Raw genomic sequence first — 24,711 nt, forward strand, 5'->3', positions numbered from 1 at the left:
TTTCGACTCTGGGTTATTGTGGTTATATATCCTTGCACTGATGCCCAAAGGTCTCCTTGGGACCACGGTGTCCGGGCTGTGGTGGGGAAAATGAATACACCTTCTTGTGCTGGGTCACTCTGATCCGGGCCCCTCTGATCCCCCCTCGGTACCATCCTGACATGTGGCATTGCTGTCACATTTTAAATCACCTCCATAGGAAGAGGCGGCAGTGCCCACACTAATATCACGACGTGGTGGTTAGGACATGCACCTGAAGAAGGTTAAAAACGCCCATGGGGATGTGACTCTCTGTGCTCCAGCATCTGAGGGGCACAGCTGAGCTACTGGGCATGGGCTGTGCAGGGAGGTGAGGGCATCAGGTGAAGCACAATGTCATGAAGATGAAGATGGGGAACGCTGATCCTGCAAAGAGAGGAGACGCGAGACCCTGTGCCCACCTGACACAGGGAGCTTGGCTTGTGGTTTCCCCACTTGTCCTCAGTTTGGATAGGAGAGAATGAATCAGCAGTGCAAGACAGGGTCTGTGTGTGTGCTTGTGCAGATCAATACAAGCACTTTTTAAAGATGAAAAAGTACATTTTCTTTAAATAAGGGAGATCTCAGCCCCGTCAGCGGCCCATCCATACCCATGGGAGGAGGTACATGCCACAGAGCTTGCCTTGCCTTTCCAGTATTCAATTTCGAGCAGGTGGTGCCCAGATCAGAGGGTGCCTCAAAACATTTAGAGGAAATCAAGTTACCAGCTGTGATTAATAGCTGGTAAATGCCTAATAATAATGGACACATTTCTAATGCATTTAGAAATACCAAGGCTCGCGCCGCCTCGCCTGGAGCAGCGAGGCGCTGAGTGCTCCTGAGCCACAGAGCCCCTCAGCAGCACTTAGCTCAATGGCTTTATTGGCTTTTTGGACCACACATCCTCTAAAGCCATGGGAAAAGCAGCACAGAGCGGGATGAGGAATACCACAGCAGTTTTTTTTTTTTTTTTTTTTTTTTTAACATTTGAGATTAATCTTTTCTCCCCTCAAAATTTAGTTTTGCAGGAAATAGAAGTGGAGTTTAAATTTTTTTTTTTTTTTAATGACACACAGTTTTATCTATCGACAAAAGGCCCTGACTCTCCTGCTCCTCATCTCACCCCGTGGATCCCGAATAACATTTCCTCTAAAATGTCGATGCCTAAGTCAGTTAAATGAACTAATATACTTTGAGAGATGTGGCAGTATCCCTGAGCGTGGCCACAGAAGGAGTTGTGACATCCACACTGCCAGATGCAGCCAGCTCTGCACCCCGCAGCAGAAATTCATTTCATTGGTAAATTTATGTGACGTACTACTGTACTTTGAACCATTAAAGCAAAACAAAAGAAAAAGAAACATCAGGGAGAGGGGAGACTGAAATGTTTTATTGAAAATAAACCAGTTGTCTCAAAACATCTTGATGTGTGTTTTCCAGGAAAAGACAATATTTATCCAAAAAACATCAAAAACAAACAAAAAAGAGTTTCTCCCTCCCTATAAGGTTGGAGGTGAGGAGGGTTTCCTTTCCATGTTTTTAGTCCCTCTGTTCCTTCCTTTTTGTCTGCCGACATCCTAGCTCCCCTCTGCATCTCCCAGCCCTGGTAATTTCTGGTCAATGTGTGTCTCCCCGTGGGTTGCACTGGAACACACACGGTGCCTCCAGCTCCTGCTCTCCTCTTTGCATCAAGTGGGGCCTCGCTGGCCCCTCTGCTCTCCCTCAGACTCACCCTGTATGTCAGCGAGGCACAGGGATGAGGGCAGGGATGAGGACGGGGCATGGCAGGGCAGGACGGCTCCTGGCCCCCAGCACTGCAGGCAGCGCTGTGTCGGGGAGCACAGCAGCTCCGGGCAGCGTCTCAGGCGCACATTGGGGTTTGTAAAGGAGTGAGACCCCACCTGAGGCTCTGCAGGTGCAGTGATTACATGCCCAAAATAAAATGTTCTTTTCCTAACAGGGATGAGCAAGGCCAAAACACAAGGCCCGTGACAGTCCAACACAGTAACTGCAAAGAGCTTCACCTCCTAACGTCTTGTGCATCCACTAAAGCAGAGGGTCAGTCTCAAAGCCACGTCAGTTGAAGCCACACAAGTGCTTAAGCACCTGTGGCAGGTTCAGAGGAACATTTTTAGAGATACATGAGGTGGGACAAGCGCAGCCTCTGAGGGAAGGCGTATGTCCAACACCAGGTGCTGCGGCTGCTGCACGCCGAGCCACTCCGTGCTGGAGCACCTTCTGGGCACAGCCCCTGAGGGAATCAGGATCATCCACGAATCCAACCAGCTACAGCCCCCAGAGCAAAGGAGGAGCACGTTCACAGGGTCTGGAAGAGGCTTTGGCACTGGCACCAGGAGAGGCAGAGCCCGGCAGCGCAGGGCTGCAGCGACGACAGCCCCACGGGAAGGCGGCTGCGGCCGCGCTCCTCAGAGCCCTTCCCGGGGAGCCGCCTGTCAGCGCCGCAGGGACGCGGCACGGCCTCGCTCCTCACGGCCCGTGATGGATGGCAATATCCTAACAAGAATGCATCGCTTTCGGAGCTGTAACCAATATACAAGTCCATTGGCAGCAGATGTTATTAATGATGCCAATACATATTTTCTTATTAATCTTCCATACCAGGCTTGTGTCTATCTGCAAATGATTATCATTCATTTTCCTGACAAATCTATCAAGATCATTTATTACTGTTCGGCAAAGGATCTTCTTTTATACAAAGATTAATAACATTGCATTTTATCTGGCTGGCTGAGCCAAAGGAAATGAAATTAACAATGAACCCTACAAACATGTCATCACTTTAATTTACCGGAAAATATTTTAAAATGTTATTTAAAAGAATATACGCTGTGGTAGGCACAGTTTATTATAAAGGAAAGAAATGAAACTCCATACATTTTAGCAGGATGGAGAGCAACTTAGCAACCAGGGCGCCGTGCTTTCTTTGGTTCCTTGCACTCATTTTCTGGGACAGAGAGGGAGCAGCGTGCGCAGACCTCACCTGCTCAGGGGAAGCGCAGCTGGAAGTCACTGCTTGCTGGGTTAAAGGGGATCCTATCCAGGAACACAAGCTCTCCTCCCTGCAGGGACCATTGCCTTCCCTGTATTCCCAGGGAAGTAAACATCAGGGTAAAACTCAGGGAGATCTGAGGGAGAGGAAGGGACGTGTGGGCTTATTGGGGAGGCCTGGCTGACGGTGTCCCAGCACCCTTCTGCACTTCTGGTCACTGTTAGGAAAAGAAATGCACCTAGTGAGCTTACAGGGGTTGGTTTCTTTTATTCCTTTGTGTTGGGTTATTCTCTTCCCTTAAGTAAAATACTAACAAAATAAATACACACCAAAGAACACATCAGATTTTCCCTCCTACTTTTACCACCACCACCACCACCACTACTACTACTACTAAAAATAAAAATAGCTTTTGAATCACTTTGATCATACCCATGAATTTCAACTTCCCACCACTGCTGTGCCTCTGCAGGACATTCCCCACGTTCCCAGCTCTGGCCATCCCAGGCAATGGGAATCCTGACACTCCCCTCCGCAGCCCTCTGCCTGGAAGCGTTGTGCTTTTTCCCCCCAGTACTGCAGCTCACGTATCCATTTCTCACTGCCCAGTGCTTCCAACACTGGCATGCTACTCCTCTTCCTTGCTGGGAGGGGAAAGGAGAAGATTGCTTAAAACAATTTTGAATTATGTAGTCAAGAAGTGCTTCTCCAACACTCCAATAAAGCCAACTTCTTACCTTCAGTGGATTCATCTTATCGTACCCAGATACTAGGGTAGGAGTAATGGTTTAAACCCCAGACAAAAGAGAATAACCCTGCTAAAACCTCAAGCTTTAACAGTTTCAAAATGCTGACATATTGGCAAGAGGATTTCCAAGTGTTCATTTGTGTATCTCTGGGGAGCCACAAAAACCACACTTGTTAAAGTGGTTGGCGTTTAACCAAACATTTTATCACTACTTAACAAAGTCTTCTTGATTCTTTTTAATTTAAAAAGTCGTCAATATTGTATAGGTCTGTAACAAATTTTTAGCAAATAAGAAAAGCCTTTTCTCTGCCTTTCCCCAAGTGTACCCTAACCCTCAAAGTCATGTATTTTCTCCACCTTTCCCTGACCCAGTGAATCTTGAAACTCATATAGGAAAGCTGGAAAACTGGAAAATGCTTTTGCCCTGCAACAGCCCCACGACCCAAGTACTGGACACTTCCAGAGTCAGTTATAGGTTTGAAGTCCTTCAAGTGGAACAAGGAAGTCTATGGGCATCCAATTCCTGACCAAAAATGCCCCATAATGCCTGAAGGAGTCTTCATGCTTCCCCCCGCCCCGTGTCTCAAATGAAGTTTCCAGCACCTCCGCGTATCCACCTCCATCACCGTAGACGGGGTGATGTTGTATCAGCAGCTGCCATCTGGTCAAAGGCTGGCACCAAAGTCTCGGTGTGCCATTCAAGCACAGCCCAAGATTTCATAAGCAAAAGCTAACATATGATGCTGCGCAGTATTACAGATAAGCTGTCCAAGCAAGACCAGATGGCACCACCGTGCCAAGGACAACAAGCATATTAAGATGTCAGAGTACGAACCAAGTCAGCCTGAGCTGCTAAGTTCGTGCCATTTATGCACACTATTCCTGTGAAAGAAGCAAGCTGTCCTCAAATACACTGCAGAAATGCTCCTGGAGAGGGCACTTGAACAACGCTCTGTGAGCCACAAGATGTCCTCCAGGGAGTCCCACTGCCACGCAGGAGGGCGTGCGCTCGAGTACCTCACAGTACGTGTGTGGACGCAAAACCTAAGGGCACCTGCACACGCAGCACTCAGTCCCTGCTCTGCAGTGTGGTCCCGCCACTAGACTGCTGTCAGGCTGGGTTAACAGCACTCAGGATGCATTACGGAGCTGCAGATCATCAGGGGTCAATTCCTCCGGCCACTTTCTGGTTTAGCCTAAGCAGGCAGGCTTTAGTTTTGGGTGTGGAGGGAGGGGCCAGGGCAACCATTTTAAGAAATCCTTAATTTTTGTTGCATTCGTTCAAGAACAGGCATGTTGTTCGAAACATTCAGCTGTGACTTGCTCCCGTAGCTTCCACAAAAGCAGCATTCAGTTTAATATGTGAGACTCATAACCAACTCACGCAGTGCAATAGTTCACATCAGTTTGAAGAAAAAAACTCTGCTGGAAGCACAGGCAAGTAGCAGTGTCAATTTTTCATTAACCTACAGCCACTGTCTCTGTAGACCTACAGCTATAAGTAAGATTACTGTTATAATTTCTTCTTGTCCCTAAGGGAAGGGAAAAAAAAAACTTCACAAAACTTTTAAGGTCATTAAAAAAAACACCTTTAAATTGGAGGTAGTTTCAATTTACTTCCATATTTCAAAATCAAATCTTAGCTTCAGCCTCACATCAAAGCAGAAATGTCAGTTGCTTTGTTTCTACATCTTCCATGAACGAAGTTCCAGTTTATACATGAGCTGAATGCCAAGTAAATAATTTTCCTGGGGAACAAAGGCAGCTTTTCTGTTTGTTTTAAACATATGTAAATAGAGTCCCAGGAGCTGAGCTGCCTGTCACTTCAACCAGGTTTACACTCATGTCACTCCAGCTGGTTGTTTCTGACCGACCTTAGGGCAGGACCACAGAAGTTTCCCTCCCCACTCCTCCGAGCACTCATATCAAGCAGCCACTCAAGCCCTTCCCCTTTGGCCTCACACCTCACTAAAGGGGAAACAGTTTAATATGCATTACTTCTGCTAGCAAGTTTATTCTTCTTTTTATTTATTTTTTTATTTTTTAAGCTCCAGTTACAGTATCACAGGAATACTTCGGTCCTCTGTCACAGTCACCACGGCAGTTCTGAAAAGCATTTGGCAGATAAGATCAGTATCTGACAATGTATGACTACTATCAATAAACAGTCAGGGCTGTGTTTCTACATACCAGCGGTATATTAAAGACTGATGGTACCTACTGGTTTATGGGGGACAGGGAAGAAAAATGATTAAAAAAAAACACCACCACGAGAGCACCGTCAGTCTCAGGATTTGTCTTTTCAGTACCAGGCATTTAAACAGGGCAGAGTTATTTTCCACAAAGCCAGAAGACAAAAAGAGAAGCACAATCTCTTCAGATGCCCATCTGCTATTACTCACTTTTTTATTTAGAACTAAGAGATCAACGCACAATTAAGAGAGCTTATAATGCCTGTCATTTCCAAAATGGCTTGGGTTATATCTCAATCTCCAGCACTCATTTTGGGTGTAATACCAGGTAGCACTGAGGGATGCATCACTTTGTAGGCTATGCATAAGCCACACTTAAGGAAAATCCTCAGGTACACAAGAAACCTCAGTTTTGATTGGCCAAGTTACCATAACTTATTGATAATTCAAATCACTCAAGTATTATTCAGTGTTTTCTTCTCCCTGCTTTTTTCATCTCTTGACAAGTTTACAAAGAAAAGAATGGAGCAGAGCTTAGCTGCACTACATCCAATATGCTGCCTACACAAACGCCAGAGAAGCTAAATGAACCCCAGAACATATGGCACTCTGCTGACAGAGCTCAGAAACTGGTTCTGCATGAGCAACAAGGAACATCTTGAAACGCACAAGACATATGTGTTTTAGGAGGAAGATTGAAGTGTTTCATAATAAAACAGGACAAAGTGAAATACAAGCGCTGTATAAAATTTTAATTAAAAACTGGTTTTACCCCTCAACGTGAATATACAATATGTTTCACAGATGGATTTCATATTTAAGTATTATCCAAACCAAAAACGTAAATGAGACAAATAAAGCCTTCAAAAATGGCACAGAGGCTAAAATGTATGTAAACACTAGATGACTGTGGTGAAAACAAGGCAAGCAGGGAAAGCAACCTCTTAGCAAATGTTTACTACTGGAGTACTGAATGAAGCAGTTCATGCATATAGTCTTAGTAGCAACACAATTAACTCAACATCCCAAAATTGAAATCAGTGTAACAATACAAATATAAGCATTAGAATTTACCACCATTCAGCAACATAAGTGGTGCTTTGGTTACTTCAACACACATTTATAAGTTTCACAGGTTGTGGGGTACACTGATAATTCATGGTAAACAAATCCATAACCCATGGAAAGCCATTCACCAAACAGCTCCCCAAATCCACCCCGACTTTCAACCTCCCACCCCCACCCCGTGTGGTCCTGTCCATTCCCTGGCATCTGTGCTACATGGTTACACAAGTGTTTGATAGTAGAACAAAGCTTTTGTGCTGTATCCTCAGGTTCCGTAAATCCTTGTGAACCAAACGAGACCTTGTTTGGCAACAGCAAACTCCCTCCCCTGAAGAGGTGAGAAGATGGCCCAGATCTCCGCATCTCAGACTGCAGAGCTCTCTGTCAGAAACAATTACCCAGAACTGAACAGAAATATGAAAAAAATCTCCACACTGATAAAGCGAAGAGAAAGATTACTGTTCCTCCATGTTGTCATCCAGACAAATTATCACTGTACTTCAGAGAATTTCTCACTGAAGACAAACATAAGGAACAAACTGCGTGTCTTTGGCAAGCCAACACTGCTAACAAACAGAGCTACAGCCTCAACTTCTAAGGGTTTTGGTTGACAATGTTTTGAATTCCATGGGCAAAGCAGTAGAAACCAAAAAAGCATTGGGGTTTGTGTTTAATCATTCACTATGTAACAGAAACAAGGATATTAGATGCTCTTTGTCACTTCCCACAACACTAGTTTATTTGTTGAAACTCAAAGGAACTGGGCAAAGACTGGTTCTCTGCTGCTACCAGAGACCATCACCTACACCAGATATCATTTTTGTCACTGAGGTAGCTTTTTAAGATAATCCACAGAAATGCTGTTCTCTCTTAGATTCAATTGTTTTCACTACAACTAAGCAGTGAAGAAGCTAATTTTCACTGATTTAAAAGTTTCCCCGAATTTCTTTCCTCTTAAGTCTCTTGAGATGTTGTCAGCATCCTGTTAATGATCACTCTGTAACAGTGAAGTAATTAACATCATGGTTGGCTTTCCTATGACCAAGGCATTACATATTACAAGATTTATACAAGCAGCCACTGTTAAGAAGCTAAGAATTTTGTTGCATAGTTCAGTGTTCCAGAAAACACTTTCAATTCTAAAAATCAGGAAGATCAGAACTATATAATACCTTGCAAACAGACTGAAAAGGCAGAGACTCCTTCCAACTTACTTTCTCTGACAAACCTACAACACACCACAGAAACGCTTCCACTGTTGTCAAGTTGTACACACCTTTGCACCCCTTACTTCCTATGAAGAGGATGAGAACAAAACACGATAGATGTTAATAGTGCTGGTTAGCATACTTAGAAGAAAGCGCTAAAGCATTAAGATTACAAACAAACAAAGATCAGTTAGTATGAGTATAATGAACAAAGATCATCCAAGAGACATAAGCTGGTTAGGATATCCACAGCGAAGACAAACTCCTGAAAGCACATGTAGTAAAGCAGTTCATTGTCTTTTTCAATAGTCTCCTAAATTTATCAGGTTTCTATTTTGATAAGATTAAGACTTGCTTAATAATTGTCTAATTAAAAAATAATAAAACTGGGAAAATTAAAATAAGGTCCTTTTAGTAACCTGGAGATGAGATGGGACTTTTCAGCCAGGCTTCCACAAAATAATTTCTGTAACATTCACTTCAGGATCCCAAAGCACTTTACAGGCATTTAGTTAAGCTTCAGCAGAGCACAAACTCCCCATTTTACAGCTGAGGTAACAATAAGAGGGATTTTAGCATAGACTATTAATTTAACACTGATCAGAGGTAGTAGTTCTGTTATTTTACCCCCAAAACAGGTTCCCAACCTCTGTAGGTAATTTCTTTCTCCACTCACCATTTTGGCAACCCCCTAAGCAATAGTAAAATTCAAACGCGATGCACAGTCTAAAGAGCAGTCCTCATCGTCTAAGCCTCTCAGATTTGGGGTATGAACACTCCTGCCCATCTATCTCACGAAGCTGTTCCTTACTCTATCCATCCCTACGCCTCTTGTCCCCAGTGGACCAATTTAAGCTTCCTTTCTTCTTGTTGAAAACTTTGATAAGGCAAATCGTTAAAGAGTTTGACATTTTTGCCTTTAATCCACAACAGGTCAATGACTGAGTGATTTCCAAAGCAACTACTACTCAGCAAAGGATTTGGCATCCTACCGAATGAGTAGACAAACTACCTGCCTACTGAGCCACCCCAAGGTCCTAAGCTATATTAAGTTATTTGTAGGAGAGAGGAGAGGGAGCAAGTTGGAAGCAGACTCTGATTTATTAAAATGAAAGTCATTAAAATATTACACTGATTAGATCGCATACTGCAAGCAACACTGGATTCTGCAAAACATTTGGTGAAAATACTCATGGGTTGTAATAGCTTGGGGAAGACAATAGAAAGAGAGACTTGATAGAAAGCACACTAATTCTCTCTTAATCTAGCCCATTATTGCTAGACTCAAGTAGGTAGCTTTCCTTCAGTAGGTAAAACGATGGGTGTGGAGTTATGCCATCTCACTGTCACTAACAGACCACTTTGTGGATGGAAAAAGACAGGAATGAGCATAAAAAAATGCTATTTAAAACTCCACTCAGGAACCTAGAAATGTGCATTTGATAGAAGCGATTTAAATTGTATTAGAAAGCAAGGTGCACTAAACAATTACAGTTTATTACTACACTGCTTTGCCGCCTGAACCTATACTTACCACACACTGCAGCAGCAAAGGAGCAGCAGTGCTCAGTGCACTTGAGCTATATGTGTATTAATAGAAGAGGTAGCTGAGGAAACAGGGAAGGGGCCAAAAGCTTTAAAAAACCAAGTGGCCTGAAGATTTTACGGACAGATAGTGTACTTCAGAACTTAAGTCACATTTCATAGAAAAGTTTTCCATTAACTAACTGGATTTCCAGCACAGTGCTTGGAAAAGCACTGTGCCGTATCAGAGCATATAAGCTGTGGAATGACTCTGACCCAAGAGAGAAACACACATCTTGCTGCAGCTGACTCAGAACGATGTACACACCATCTCCCTCCGCAGCTGGAGCAGGGCCAACGACACTGATAATCTATCTGCTTCATTTGTTGCTATGCTGCCTTCAAAGGCTTCAGTGAGAATATTCATACTGGTCAGAATTCAATATATGACACTTTCTTCTTTTACTCCTATCTAGTTTTAGCTTTTGATGGAAGAAGAAAGGTTGCCATATTACTGTATGCTTTGCTTCTTTAGTTAGGGGAATTAAACACACTCCCCAGATTCTGGACCCCTCTGAAATCTTACCTTGGTCTTCTACATTTGCCTCCAACCTCCCTCATCCCTTCCTCATGTCTTGAATTCATGGCAACTTATGTCCTTACTTATCCACATGCAAAAAATCCCAAAGCTTCAGCATTCAGCCTCCTACACATTGAGCTAATGGGACTAAAGTTTGCAATGCTGGATTGCTGGGGAGGGAAAAAACAAACAGTACTTCTGTATCATAGAATGAGATGAGGCCAAAGGGGAGAGCCATCCTGCAGAAGACAGTAACTTTCATTAAGCTGTGACACCAGCAAGGGCAAACACAGATAATATTGAATGAAAACTGGGTCACCATGAGAAGAACAGCAAATCTTTAAGGCTCAGACACATACAGGGAACTGCAGCAACTTTCAGATTTCAGATTTTCATTTTAAGCTAAAAGGTTGGAAAGTTCTATCTCTTAGAATATTCTGTGCCTATTTAGGAACCATTTGGATATATTTATTTTCATGAGCAGCAAGAAAAACTATTCCTTTATGGACTACTAAAGAGCAGGAACATACTAATGAATGCATACCAGGTACTGGTAGCACAATGCTCTACAGCCATCATGCCTTCAGCAGCATGGCTTGGTTAAGTTTTATTTTGCAAATCTGCAAAAAAGGTATACCACTTCATAGAGTGCCTCAACACTTATCCATAAGACTGTGCAGCTAATGCCCTTTGAAAGCAGTAATGTGCTAAATGGCATCAGGGACAGGAAGTTATCAGTGTTAATCCACTTCAACTGCTTTAACTGCTACAAGGAATAGAAATGTCTATATGGAAGACACTTCCTCTGAGAGTCCCCTTTCCTGAAACAGAAGCACACAGCCTTTCAACGTGCTTTCCCACTAGCATAATTGCTCACCAACTGCTTTCTCAAATCAATTATGTTGTCGCAGCATTAAAGGATGGAAGGCAGAGTAGACCAACTTTTTGTTTATCTTTGCATGCTGGCAGGTTACAGTCAGATGTTCTGCCATCTGTACTGCAAGCTTTATCCAATCCTAACAGGTAATATGGCATTGGTGTAACTGAATCTGTTCGCTCAGTCAGCGAAGGAGCCAGAATATGCATTTGTTTTTTCCCCCCGATTCTAAAAAGAAGCAGGAGATGGACACACTTGCCCTTTTAAAACATTCTGCTTTTCAATAGATGGGCAATTTGCCCTGGTCTGCTAATGTGGGATCTGTTCAATGCAAGGCTGAAAAGGTTCCATCCCTGGGGAAAGCATTGAACCGCTGATGAACATTTGGTGGCCTTTAGCAAAAAGGATGCGATTTTTGCCAACAGGATCCCAGCAGGCTGGGAAGGACAGGCTCCAAATTAGGTGGGATTGTGATGCAGGAACTTCAGAAAGCCTGTACTGGATATACAAGCTTGCTGACTAGCTCCAGTCTTTCCCCCTCCCCACTCATTTCCTATTTGTATTTTTAAAAATTACAAGTATAATGGTAAATATCATGACTGCACTCAAGAAAACCTGGAAACTTTCAAACACGTAGGGTATGTGAAGACAACTTTTCTTCTGATACAAAGATCTAGGTGGGTTTCTTTTAAAATTTGACATTATTTGAAAATTTGTGATTAAAGGTGCTTGAAACTACTTTGAAAGCATGTCTGTAGGTCAGTATCCGTTTTCTTTCTGCTTTTCTCAAAAATAAACAATCCAAACCCAATTTTCTAGAAAACCATTCCAATTCCCTCTTTCCCAGAGCAGACGCTTTTATATCAACACTTGCATTTGCCTCCCCCTCAGACACCCTCTCTGAACACTAGGACATATTGCTTCTTCAACCAATTCTATTTATGTTACTAAATAGATTTAATTATTTAAATAATAATTGACTGCAGCTGAAACCTGACTTATGTCAGACAGGAATATCCAGCAGACCTATTTGTCTTCAAATGACTATTTTCTGATAGTCTCAAAGGAGCAACACCATCTTAATTAACTGTGGAGGGGCTTAGTACTTTTTTTTTTTTTTAGGGGGAGGTGTTGCTCCTGATAGTGGTGCATGGGGTGGAGTGGGGCGTGTGTGGTTCTGCTAATAGCATTCATTTGGCAACTCAGGCCAAAACCCCATTTCTCCAAAATCCTGCCTAGCCATAATTATACCTTAAAAATAGAGTACAAATATTTGTCACATAAAAATTGTCTTCGTAAGAAATATCAACATTGTGTACTGTGCATTTCCAGCTAGATTGCTATCAGGAGTGTGGTTTTTGGTCTGAAACAGTGCCAGAAGCTTTTCGGTACATGTTTCTATATATTTTCTCGAGACTGTCTTCAAAGATTGCTCTGTGAGACTTCCCTTTGTATACAGCTGCACGACTGGACCAGTATTCACCGTTATCCAAGTGAACAGTGGTGTTCCGCTGCACTGGTGAACTGTCAACACAAAGAAGATATGAAATAATGATCAAATAAAGATAAATAAGAGGAAACAGAAGTACAAATCCAAATGCAGAAGCAGAAATCCAAATGTGAAGCTGCTAACCACAGATTACCTTTCACAGGCAGAAACAAAAACTGCACTGCAACTACATCTAAGAAATGGGAAGCCCACCCTACGTTATTCATTCACACATTCTCCCCCACCTATCCTTGTGGACTTGGTAATACCTCCCAAATAGAAACAGAATTAATTCTAAAAGAGCATGCAGTCATTTTGCTGTATTTTGACAGGCAGTGTGACTAGGCACTGAGCCTATGCAAGAGCAACACAGTAGGATTTCTGTGTCCTTTGAAGGTCAAAACGTAACCACAAGCAGCTATTTCAATACGAAGACAATCTATCAGAGGTATATTAAATTACTGTGGTTGCAGCTGTAAAGTGTTCTATCGGAAGCATCTTGGATTAAGTATTCTATGAGATACATTATGATATAATGGCAATCGAGTGTTCCTTCCCCACCCCATCTTATGTGTCACTGTTTTAATACCAAACACAGTCTCATAGTTTAGTTGCTTTGAGATATTATTTCCTTTATCTATGAAGTGAAATTTATTCTCTGAAAATCATTGCAAAACACTGCCAAATCTGAAGTATGTATAGCTAAACTTCATGATTGTTTGCTTCTCTTGAGACTTTCAAAGAAAAAGATTGTGTTATATAACAAAAGGAGTTATTTTACTGTAATAAAGCATGAAACAAACAGATGAAAAATCATCAGCAGAAAATGACTACTAAAGTGACATTTTTCACATTTCCTTGGAGACTTAGGCACCTATGACACTTAAAGATTAGAACTGAGTTATCTTCAGCCTTTCACAAAGGCTCTTAAGTCTGCAAAAAGAAACTGGAAATGTGAAGCTTATGGTGACCATCTTCCCTTAGGAAATGAAATACATTTCACAGAGAAGTTTTACATTTTGTTATATACATATCATTTATTAATCTACTATGGTCAAACCAATCCTCAAAACTTTGTCCTCAAGTTCATATCAATAAACATGCATGACAAGAAGGAATGCTTGTGTCAGAGGACGCACAAATATACTTGCAGCTAGCTGCATTAAAGCATAAGGTTTTCATTTTAAGAAGGGAAAATGGTGAGGTAAGAAAAGGAAAATCAGCATTATCATTTTTTTAAACTCACATTTCCAAGATTCTCTCTCCCATAGAAAACAAAAGTAGTATTATGGTCATATCAATCTATACCACATAAAACAACAAAAATCTCTAAGTGACTCCAATATCGAAGAGGAAGAAAGGTCACCTTCATGCTTTTTTTCAAAAAATAAAAATAAAGTCCCAACATTTTAAGTCAGTCAACAGCATGAGGAAAATTTAAACCTGCTTATCATCCTGGAGAGGGTGATCTGTGCTCTACAGTTTGGACACAATGAAACCAACCTACCAAACAGCAAAATCAATAGAAAAGTTATGTAGGTCTGTGTTAAGTGTAGACAAGTCAAAACTCTGGAGACCCATCAACAGTTGAACTTTTACCACCTCCTTTTGGCGGTCTGCGTTACCTCAGTTCTGACTGAGAATTCTCAGTCCAACAAATAAGCATGGCACTGGGAACAGCACTTGCAACTATACAATAAGCAGCTTTACATCATTTTTCTTAGAATCCATTTCCTGTATTGAGCTTTGTACTTTCATTTTCCTCTACTAAAAGCAGAATCTACATAGAGACACTCAAAACCCAACCACTTAGGACTGCAGTAAAAGAAAGCTTCAAAGAACAATAGCAACTTTCACAAATTCCTTATTCTGTTTCCGAAAAAGAATTAAGTGCGTGTGTGTGCATGCACTTCCCATTAGCCAGACCTTGCACGTGAGATGCTTAGCACTGGTGTGGACACAGATACAACCAACCTAGAGAAGAGTCCCTCTCCTATCTCAACTGGAAACCAACCGACAACCTGAGCTAAGCAATCCGGGAATTACACTCACAAATCATATTAACAGCAGGATTTCTGCACGCAACTCCCTGCTCTGAAATACCTGTCATATGCTTTTGTTCCATCATACATCTCCTTTAAGAGTCCCAGAAGTTCTTTTCTGAGTGAATCATATACTAAATATTTCACAAAACACGGACCTTTTCCTTGCTCCCAGTGGTTTTCAATCATCTGCTTTACTGCCAACATTTGGTTGACAGTACCATGTCCTTCTATGAACTCTTTCTCTGTCCTTGTATTCTGTTTATGAGCACTGTGGCAAACACTTGGCAATCAGACTGTCCTTGAGTCTTTTTATTTCTCACCCTTCAGTGAATGGGATTAGTACTGCCGGCCTCTAAACCCAAGGACCGGTCCTTTCCCAAGCTGAGTGCCACATTTTATATCCCCATCACTTCTTGATTCTCTAGTATTAGGATTTGTTTCTTCTTTTTTCATAGTCTGCAGTCTCAGCATCAATCTCAAACTCCCAAAGCTGCCTCAAAACACAAACTTGCACTTTCTCTCTCAGAAACATCTCCTACACAATTTAATTGCAGCAGCTGTCAGGACAAAGGATAAGGTAGCAAAAAGGCTACATGCAGAGTACAGGAGTGAGCACAGGTACAGAAACACTAACAACTTCAGTAGCAACTCCACGTTCATGCAAGAATCTAAGACTTACTAGATCCCTTGAACAGCAGTGACCACAAATTACAGGAATTAAAAAAAAGAGCCAACAAATAGATGAACTCTTTGGAGTTTACTAATCTCAAGTAGAAGTTCACTATGCTATGCATACTGAACTAACCCTCTTTTTGGTGGTATACAGTGGTGATTTGGGAAGCCTATGTTACAAAATATTGCATCACTAATTATTTAAATAAGCTTTTTTTTTTTTTAATGTCAAGCAATCTCTAATTTAGCACCACATTTCTAGGACTTTGTCTTAATATAAAGAAAAACAGAAAATCCATACAACCCTAAATGCTTTGCATTGCTTCGTATCTTTCTTCCAAGAAGTATCCAGAATGTTCTACAAAATACTGTGCATGTACATAGAGAACATCAGGACTGATAACTTCTATTGCAGAAGTTCTCAAATACCAAAACAATCAGTGTCTTAAGTAAAATATTCAAATGAAAACCTAGATATATATGTGAGGAGCACACACAATAATTAATTTATATAAACAAGGTTTTCAAAATGTCTTCTGAAGTATGACACACCGAATCACTAGACCATTCTATGCATTTGCAGTGCCTTTTTTTTTTTTTTTTAAGATGCTTCTCTTTTCCAGCATGTTTTTTGGAAAAAAAAAACTCACCCAAAAGCCTTATTATGAAATAAGTTTCAATTTATTTTTGCATTCCCATAATTTTAAGGAAAGATCATCAAATAGATATTTTTAAAGTTACATTTACTCTCTGGCTTATAAAATCCAACAACTACTGCCCACGGATCATTTTTATGACCAAGCCCAGCTCTAAAATCAGAATTTTATGAAGACTATACTGACACAGTTCCAAACACCATGAAAGGTATGATGATAATTAACTGTATTTTGCTTTTAGGTGAAAAAGCTTGCTAGGACTAACTCCTACGGAAGCCTTTTCCCAGTGCAATATAACACATAGCTCAAAATAGGAAAAGAAATTTTTAGCTAAATTTAAAGGGCAATATCGTGAGTATGACTGTTCTCTCTTGGTCAGAGAGAAACTCCATACCTGCTCTGCAGTTCACTCATGGATAAATGCGCTTTATGAGAAGAGTCTCTTGTCTTAGTCAAGTCTCCTTGTGATGAGTTACTTTCATTCTAAAAAAAAAAAAAAGCACACCAGAAAATCAAATTCTCATTACCTTGGTTTCTGATTACAATGATCTCATTTCAAAAATACATTCTTTCCACTTAGAAAACTATTAAAGTGCTTACATTTCTTGGGGGAGAAAGGGACAAAGTGTAATGAGCCAAATGCCATTTATGAACACTTTTAATTAAGTTCAGCACAACTCAGCTAATATTTTTCAGGTAATAAACTGGAAAGAATTTCTAGACATTGTAGATCTAAAGAACCATGCAGACAGCATAAGCTTCAATAATCCCCCAAAACATGTTGGTTAAATACTATGAAACCTGTTGCTCACTGCTTTACTTTGTTTCTTGTAGAAGATGGGGAAAAAAAGAACCAAAAAAGAACCCTAATGAATTAACTACTTTTGTAATGAGCTACTGTTACCTACGTCCTGGATTTTACCAAGTAGAAACGTTTCTATCCATCCAAATACATCCATTCCATACACAGGGCTAAGAACATGCTTACCCAACATTAAAAATAAGTTTTAAAAATATATCTAAGGATCTTTCAGTGGTATTCTTAACGGTTGCTAAGAAGCAATCTGACCTTCAAAATACTATCTAGATATTAATAAACCCACATTTGGCCTCTTAGGTAAACATGGAACGAAACACTTCATTTGAAGCAAGCCAGTTGCCCACCTGAGACAGGATGGTAGAAATTCCATCCACACTCAACCACACTCACATTACTGCGGAGGGCAAAGACACTACGTCAGAGATGGTATTAAGTGATGCTTTTAGCAGAAGCTAATAGCTGCAAAGATTAGTAAACAAAATCGTCTTTCATACTACATCACAAATAACTGGAAAAAAGTAAGTTAAAATAATGAAACTTGTTGGTAACACAAAACTTGAAGAAAAGACAGTAAAGTCAGTGGTAGATGGCAATAAGATGCAGAACAAGGTGCATAGCAGGAGCATGGATGTGGAAAAACCTAACAATTTATTGTGGTGAAATACAAAGGTAATATGTGTTTGTAAACAGGAAAACTCTCTTCCTTCAACAGTCACAGACTATAAAGCACCGAGTAGAGGAAATGGGGTACAGTGGTAAATAAAACTCTGCAGAATTTGCCTGAGGCAAATTATGTTCTGGAAAGCAAAGAACGATGGAAACATTATGATACTGTCAGAATGTCACATTGGAAAGCTACAGTGGACACCCTAAGGAATCTGCAGCAGAGCTCCAGTCACGCTGTTTTTACAGAGCACTATGGAAACTGAATTTTGGAAAACACGGATGGATGCTTCTGGGAATGGTTGTTTAGCATTATGTTCTTTGGAATAGAAAAGAGTAAGAGATGCTTTGTAAACTCTCAAAGTTTGGACGAGGATCCAAAGTGGAGCCAAAAATCTACTCACCCCATTGTGTGCACTTCCTTTGCTACTCCCTCACTTTCAAGATGACCCATTTACCTCATTCATCCACTGTGTAACAACGCAGCCTGGATTTTGGGCCTTCTGGGGAAGCCCAACACAATCTTGGCGTATTTTACAGTACTCAGTGGAAGTAGACCTGATTTTAACTAACTAACTAAATTGGGAAATTCAGAGCCAAGGTTCTTCAGTATATCACGCAGCAGCGGACTAAGATAACCTTCTTTTACTGCCCCAGCCCTCTGCCAAGAGTTTACTGTAGTCACTGAAGTCATTGCATTCCAGCTAGTACAGTTCAAACATCAGCAAATTAGTGTTACACCTACTTCTTCTGCATTGAACCTTGAGGTGGGGTGGGCAAGGCTCTCACACTCTTCATCACACTTCCCACAGACGTAGTAAACTCTGGCAGAGGGGTAAGGTGGACAGTTGGGGACGATATCGACTTAAAACTGCAGCAACTTTTGAAGGCAGATTTCTGTCAACACTCCTTTTTCTACAAGGAGAAACTGAAGCAAAAAAGATCTTTCCCCACTTTGAGTAACTCATCTCTCTTTGAACCGATCAATAACATCAGTGTGGTAGATTGTCAGACAAAAATAATAATTTCATCAGAGCTCCTTATCTTAATCTTACCTACTCTCATCCTTATATCCTTTTACCTTACCTTTCCTTTACCTCCTCTCACACTTAAGACCCTAAGTTCTCTGCAGACAGACAATCCTGTCATTCAATTTGTACAATGCTTTGCTCAGGGAGATACCGTGCCACAACTGAGTTTCTCAAAATCACAGTAGCAAAAACTGCTATCTGACTAAAATTACACTTCAAAATTCCTCAAGGACAAAATATTCTGGTCCCAGGCATGGCCTCATTAGATTTCATCGAAAGCCACATAATTAGGAGGGAAAAAAAAGCACGCATCTGAAGCATAATATTAGCTCTCCAACAGCTGGACACAAGCAGCTGTTGATGTGCAGCTGCACAACATGTCAAGCCCTTCATGTTCTTTAATAGATCTCCAACATATTTTTTGGTTAAACTGAAAGCAGGGGAACCAGATAAAAAGAAAATTTAATTGTCCTCTATACCCTATGAGGAGGCCACCTGTCTCCAAAGGCTCCGCATAAGGAGGCTACTGAAACCAGCATGAAAAAGTTCAGCTTATGTACTGAATCCGCATTTCTACAATGAAGTTTGCCTCAAAAGACATCAGAACAGATCCAAGACTGTAAGCACAACTGTCTTCCTCAACCATCTTGGAGAAAGAAAATATTTAGTTTGAGTCAAACTTACAAATACTAGGCGCTGTCTAGCACTGTGTGTCCTTAAAATATTTTTCACTCTTTTATGGATCTCATCTCCATTTGCTGGTGGAGGACATCCAGAGTTAAATCTGCAAGAGGAAGAGGAAAAACAAACAAAAAGAAGAAATATTTCCTTGTTGAAAAGCTCCAACTTGCTTTTCACTGATTTTTTTTTTTTTTTTTTAAAATTATGAAGCATGCATTACTTCCGTCTATTTGGAACATATACAATGTCTGGATTTGATTCTTTTTCTCCTCTGGGGTACACGTAAAGAAACATTTCGAAGCACTGCATAAACAACATGCATCCACAATTCCAGCATAAGATACAAAGCACAGAAAATGTTGATGATTTTGTAACTTGAGTAATATTTCTGTAATGTCTGTATTGTCCCTACAGAACAGAAAAGCTATACAGTTATTCTATTCCCAGTGATCAGGCTTCATTTTTCTCTTTTTAAAGGAAGTATTACACACATGAAATTCTTTTCACTGAAATAAATCAACAGGAAGATAACCCCAATGTGTGCAAATAGGAAAGGCTATGGAGTTCAAAAACAGCAAGTCACAATCTTTGTGAAAAGGGAGCGTGAGACTGTGTAAGTAAACTTTTCATCAGAGTGAACAGAAACAGGGCACTAAATCAAGAATGTGCATCTTCATTTCAATGTTTCCTAACATCCAAGAAGCTGATTTGCACGAAGAAAATAAAAAGTCGTGACATGTTTTTTATTAAAACTCATGCTAAGATATATATGGGTCACTAGCCAAGCAGCCAGCTGTAGATCAGCCCCAGATTCTGTAATTTGATCTAATGGAAAAACACCCAGCGGCAAGACTGGTGGCCGTACTCTGGGTGGATTATGAGCACAAGAAACAGGGACATTCTTTAATAGTTGGCTTCACAAATTCAGTGCAGCAGAGAAACATCACGACTCTGAACCCTGAATCTACACGGGGCTCTGGAGGGGTTTGTGGGACTGAAACTGCCTTCTGACCTTTTCTCTCCAGTTTATCACATTCCCTGACCCTCTCCTCTCTCTGAAAATCCCAGCCTGATCAGATAAAGCTTAGTTTACCTTCATCTAACTTCCAGAAATCTCAATACAACTAAGAAACAGTGCAGTTCTTTCCAAAAAGGACAACCCAAATACACATTGAAAGTCTCAGTCCAAAATGTGTTACTTGGCAACGTGAAAAGTAATGGAAACATGATCTAGAAAATGTGAAGTGCCAGGCTGACTTGAATAATACAGGCAGGGCTGGGAGCACCTCAAAATCTTTCAGATTATTCCTTCTGTTATCAGAGGGATAAAAATGCGACCAGAAAGTGAGTAGTTCTCTGCTTTCACACAAGCTTCTTCTATTTTCCTGTACATAATTAACTTACACAGACTCATTTATTATTGCTTACCTTTCCAAAATCTCTCTCTCTATTCTAAACAACCCCAATATTTTCAGCCCATTTATGAGTTTCCTTAAATCAAATCATCCATTTCTGAATGCTTCTGTTTTTTTTTTTTTTCCAAGAAAGGATGCCAATAAATGGCACAATATTGGAAGAATGAATCATATAATCTATAGGAGGATGTATTTTCCATACTTCTAATGACATTTAACATTGCTGTTATAGCCAGCTTTGTGAAAATCCTTGCCTGTAATGATCCACAGATAAACATTCATATTAGAATCCTGAACATTTACAATTAATTTAAAACCCAACAGCACGTATGGCAAATCCATATTGTTCAATTCTTTCGCATACTAGAATCTAACGATCTGTTGCATTAAAAGATCTCACATAATTTTTCCTAAAAGAAAGTGGTTTGTGAATTTCTGTTAAGGGAGAAAAGCACTGTCTTTAAAGAGAGAGGTCTAAACCACTTAAGCAGGCAGGAACATTTATTTCCTTAACACAGTCAAACACAGTTTGATGTACAGCATTACAAGGCAAGTGCTGTATCACTGGCAGTTTTTGAAAAACAAACAAACAAAAAAAAGAAACCACCAAACCCTGCATGCCTGCTAAAACACACTACTTAGAATAAATCATATCAGGCAGGCATCAAAAAACTCCAAAAAACATCTTAAGATGTCCTATTGGCCCTTACAAACAACAACACTAAGGAAATTCTGAAATGCGTGTTTAAAAATCTGCATTCTAGGTGCAGTAATAGGGAGTCACTTCCCATTTAACAAACAAAAGCTAGACTCTGTAACTCTAGAATTTATGGCATTTTCCTCTTATTTATACAGCAGCTGCTGTTCTTCCAACATTCAGGTTGCTGGAGCTGAGAATTTGGAATAGATTGCCATGGGGAAATAAATTTTATGAAATTCCTATGTAAGATTTCAGATCATTGATATTAATCTTAAATTTACAAATATCCTTGGAGACACATGTATTTACTTTCGAAAAAACGAAAACCCAAGCTTGCTATTGTATTAATTTAGAAAATATCTGACCATGTCTGCAAGAAGAAAATTTAAATACTTAAATCAAGAACTATTAGATTTATTTCTCCAGGTGATTTTATTGATCAATCCACTAGTGTGCGCTGTGGTATAACAAATGTTAGCCACTCACACACATATCCCAAACTTAATTTACAAAAAAAACCCAAACCTTAAGTATGATTAAAAACAGCATCAGCTTATTTTTAATTAGTTTTGCTAGTATTGTCATTGTCTAATTTTAGTAATAACTATTAAGTTTTAGTCACATTTAAAGTCATAACGTTAATATTTACATCCACCAAAATGCACACTAACATAAAATCCTGCCTTGAAATGCAACACCCATAATCTGAAGTGAAACCTTTTTATGATATGCTAACTCCCCCATTGGAAATGTTTTATAAAAGAAGCTTTAAAGCACAGCTTCCTAAACTATAAATAAAGGGATTCTATTTGCCTAAAATGACCAATAATGTGTTTTTAAAATGACTAGCCATTTATTTATGTGATTAAGGTGTCAGTATTGTATTGCAATGTTGAAAGGAAAGTCATTTCATTTCAATGACTGTTTGTCCTGATAAACGAAATAAACTTCTACAGCTGTATTCTTTGTCATACTTCCAATTTTCCCTGGGACTTGCAAACATTCTGCAGTTACATCAGTTTAAATTGTTTATTGATTCCAATAGATTGTATAAACACTTTGGAAATATAGCTCAGTGACCTAGAAAAAGCCAGATCAATCAGAGAACTTCTCAAGATTAATTTCAAAGATGTTGTGTCAAGTACGATCAAGGAAACAGAACCATTTTCCCTTGTAATGTGACTAAAAGCATTTATTTTCTTTATGAGATAAGGATTTTTTTTTTTTTTTAAGGTCATGCAGACAACATCTACCTTGATAGAAAAAAAGCAGCCAAGCACAGTCTAGATCTTGTGCTAAAGATCAAAGCTATTTTTGCATATAATTTTATCCATTAGGATGAAATACTCCATTAGAAATACAAACAGGATACATCCAGCCATATACTCTAGTTAAACAGCAGCTTGCATACTTGAGAGCAGTAATAAATAGGAATTTTCAAATGTCAGACAATCCAATCATTCACTTGCACGTAGTGAAAATGTTAATATCACATTTCAGCAGGAGATACTAATACATTTCATATCAGTAGAATTAATGCAAAAGCCCGCTGCAGAATATTTGCAATGCCTATCGTGACCCCTTCCCCCACCATCACACCTCCTAGCCTTGTGAACAGCTCTGTGCATGTGGCCTCCATGAAGAATTCATCAGCTTCAAAGACACAGACTTCACGCTGAGCAAAACCACATACAAGGACAAACTACCAGAGGACAGAAATCAATGAAGTACTGTAGTACCAGCTTCACAATTGGAGAGGACGCCACTGTAATTGGGGGCAAGGGGAAGGGAGAGAAAGAAATAACTCAAGCTAAGTACAAAAAAAAGCCAACAACTACAAAATAAAACAACCTACAAGAACTTAGAGAAATTTTCAGGAAACTCAAATATAATTAACTCTGAAATGCAAAAAAAGTCATAGATTTTATATCCAAGTAGGTGTTTATACAGCTTGCAAAGTAAGTGAAGAATTTATTTCACTTAAAAGGACATGAAGTAGTAATCTGTAAGATACACATGGTTCTTAGTATACAGTGGTCTGGAACAGAGGCACAATACAAAGGCTGAGCTACACTTAATGTGTTTTACTGGTCTACTTGATAGAGGTTGCACTTTTGTTTTGCCTTCTCTGAAAATATCTGATGGCTATAAACCTTAGTGTAAACACAACTATACTGGCACAGAAGTGCTTTATAGACTATATTGGTACATACTGTTCTGTGAATTGTAATGAAAATGTAACAACATGAAAATCCTTACATGCTCACAATATTTGAAGAGGAGGAAATATGCTGCTTCCACAATGCCAGGGTACTTACTATGAAGCAGAAACAGTTACATAGAGCCAAGGCCTCAAATCAAAGAACAACAGCTTAAACATTTGGAAGCAGTAGTTGACAGTCTGTCTGTGCTCAATCACTCTTCATTTTCAGTAAGAAATTAAAAAAAAAGGTAAAAATACCTCATCCTTTCTAAATAATTTCTCTTATATTCAAAAGCCCTGTTTACTGGTAGGCCTTGAAGCACCACAGACATTTGCAGTGAAGAGCTTCAAAATGCACAAATGCTTTCTTTTCTCCCCCTAAATTTTACATCTAGCCCTTAAAACTAAGGCAGAATAAATCATCCTCATGTATAACATGAATCCCAAGGGGTAGAAAGCTTCTGAGATTTCAAGGAAGGCCCAATATCTAACTGAGTAGTTCCCCAACAAAAGTTCAAGTCATTCTTGTACTAAATGTTTAGCACGTCAGAACTGGTTGGCACTTTCTTGTACTCCTTGGAAGCTTTCAGATTACGCTATCTTCTCTGAATTTATTCATTTATACACAAAAAAGCTTTGACAGCAATCAGTTTCAAATTTACCTACTGCTGCTGCAAAATCAACCAATGAAGATGACAAATAGTAGAGAAGCTGGTCAAAAATACAAAACGAGGCTTATGTACTACTCAGTCTGCAGAATATGCCATGAAGTAACTGATCTTCAAGTTCTGCTTCCAGAGATCAACTTAGAGAAGGCAAAATAAGTAAACTTCCTCAAGAGGTAAGAATGATAAACACAGAAGATTCAAGAACCACCTTACTACCAAATGAAATTCCAAAAGTTCCAAAATAATGAGATTTAAATAGCTAAAACAAGATAGGAAACCTGGTTGCAGTTTCTCCTTAGAGCAAGCCTTTTTCTGAAAAGTCTGCTGATTTTTTTTTGTTCCACTTTATAGTAGAAAGTTCTCAGAACTTAAACGTGTATTCTCACAGAAGTTAACCCTGTCTTTGGATGCATTCCACCTTCTAAAATATTGGGTGAACTACCTGT

General features: G+C 39.9%; 1 protein-coding gene across 3 annotated transcripts in view; it reads right to left on the bottom strand.

Moving 5' to 3' along the window:
- Positions 1-6,699: 6,699 nt before the first annotated feature.
- Positions 6,700-24,711, bottom strand: part of SPATA6 (spermatogenesis associated 6) — a 42,867-nt gene continuing 24,855 nt past the window's right edge. For 2 of the 3 annotated variants that reach the window (XM_067001691.1, XM_048062136.2), the window contains exons 11-13: positions 19,283-19,382; positions 16,479-16,567; positions 6,700-12,746 (exon numbers count right to left, since the gene is read on the bottom strand). In XM_067001691.1, coding sequence (XP_066857792.1) covers positions 12,566-12,746; positions 16,479-16,567; positions 19,283-19,382 — 370 coding nt within the window. In that variant the 3' untranslated portion in view covers positions 6,700-12,565. Of the gene's footprint in view, positions 12,747-16,478; positions 16,568-19,282; positions 19,383-23,024; positions 23,160-24,711 lie in introns of those variants that run through there. The other variant, XM_067001692.1, reaches the window with a different exon arrangement.

Source organism: Anser cygnoides, chromosome 8 (assembly GCF_040182565.1).
Source record: "Anser cygnoides isolate HZ-2024a breed goose chromosome 8, Taihu_goose_T2T_genome, whole genome shotgun sequence".
NCBI classification, from domain to species: Eukaryota; Metazoa; Chordata; class Aves; order Anseriformes; family Anatidae; genus Anser; species Anser cygnoides.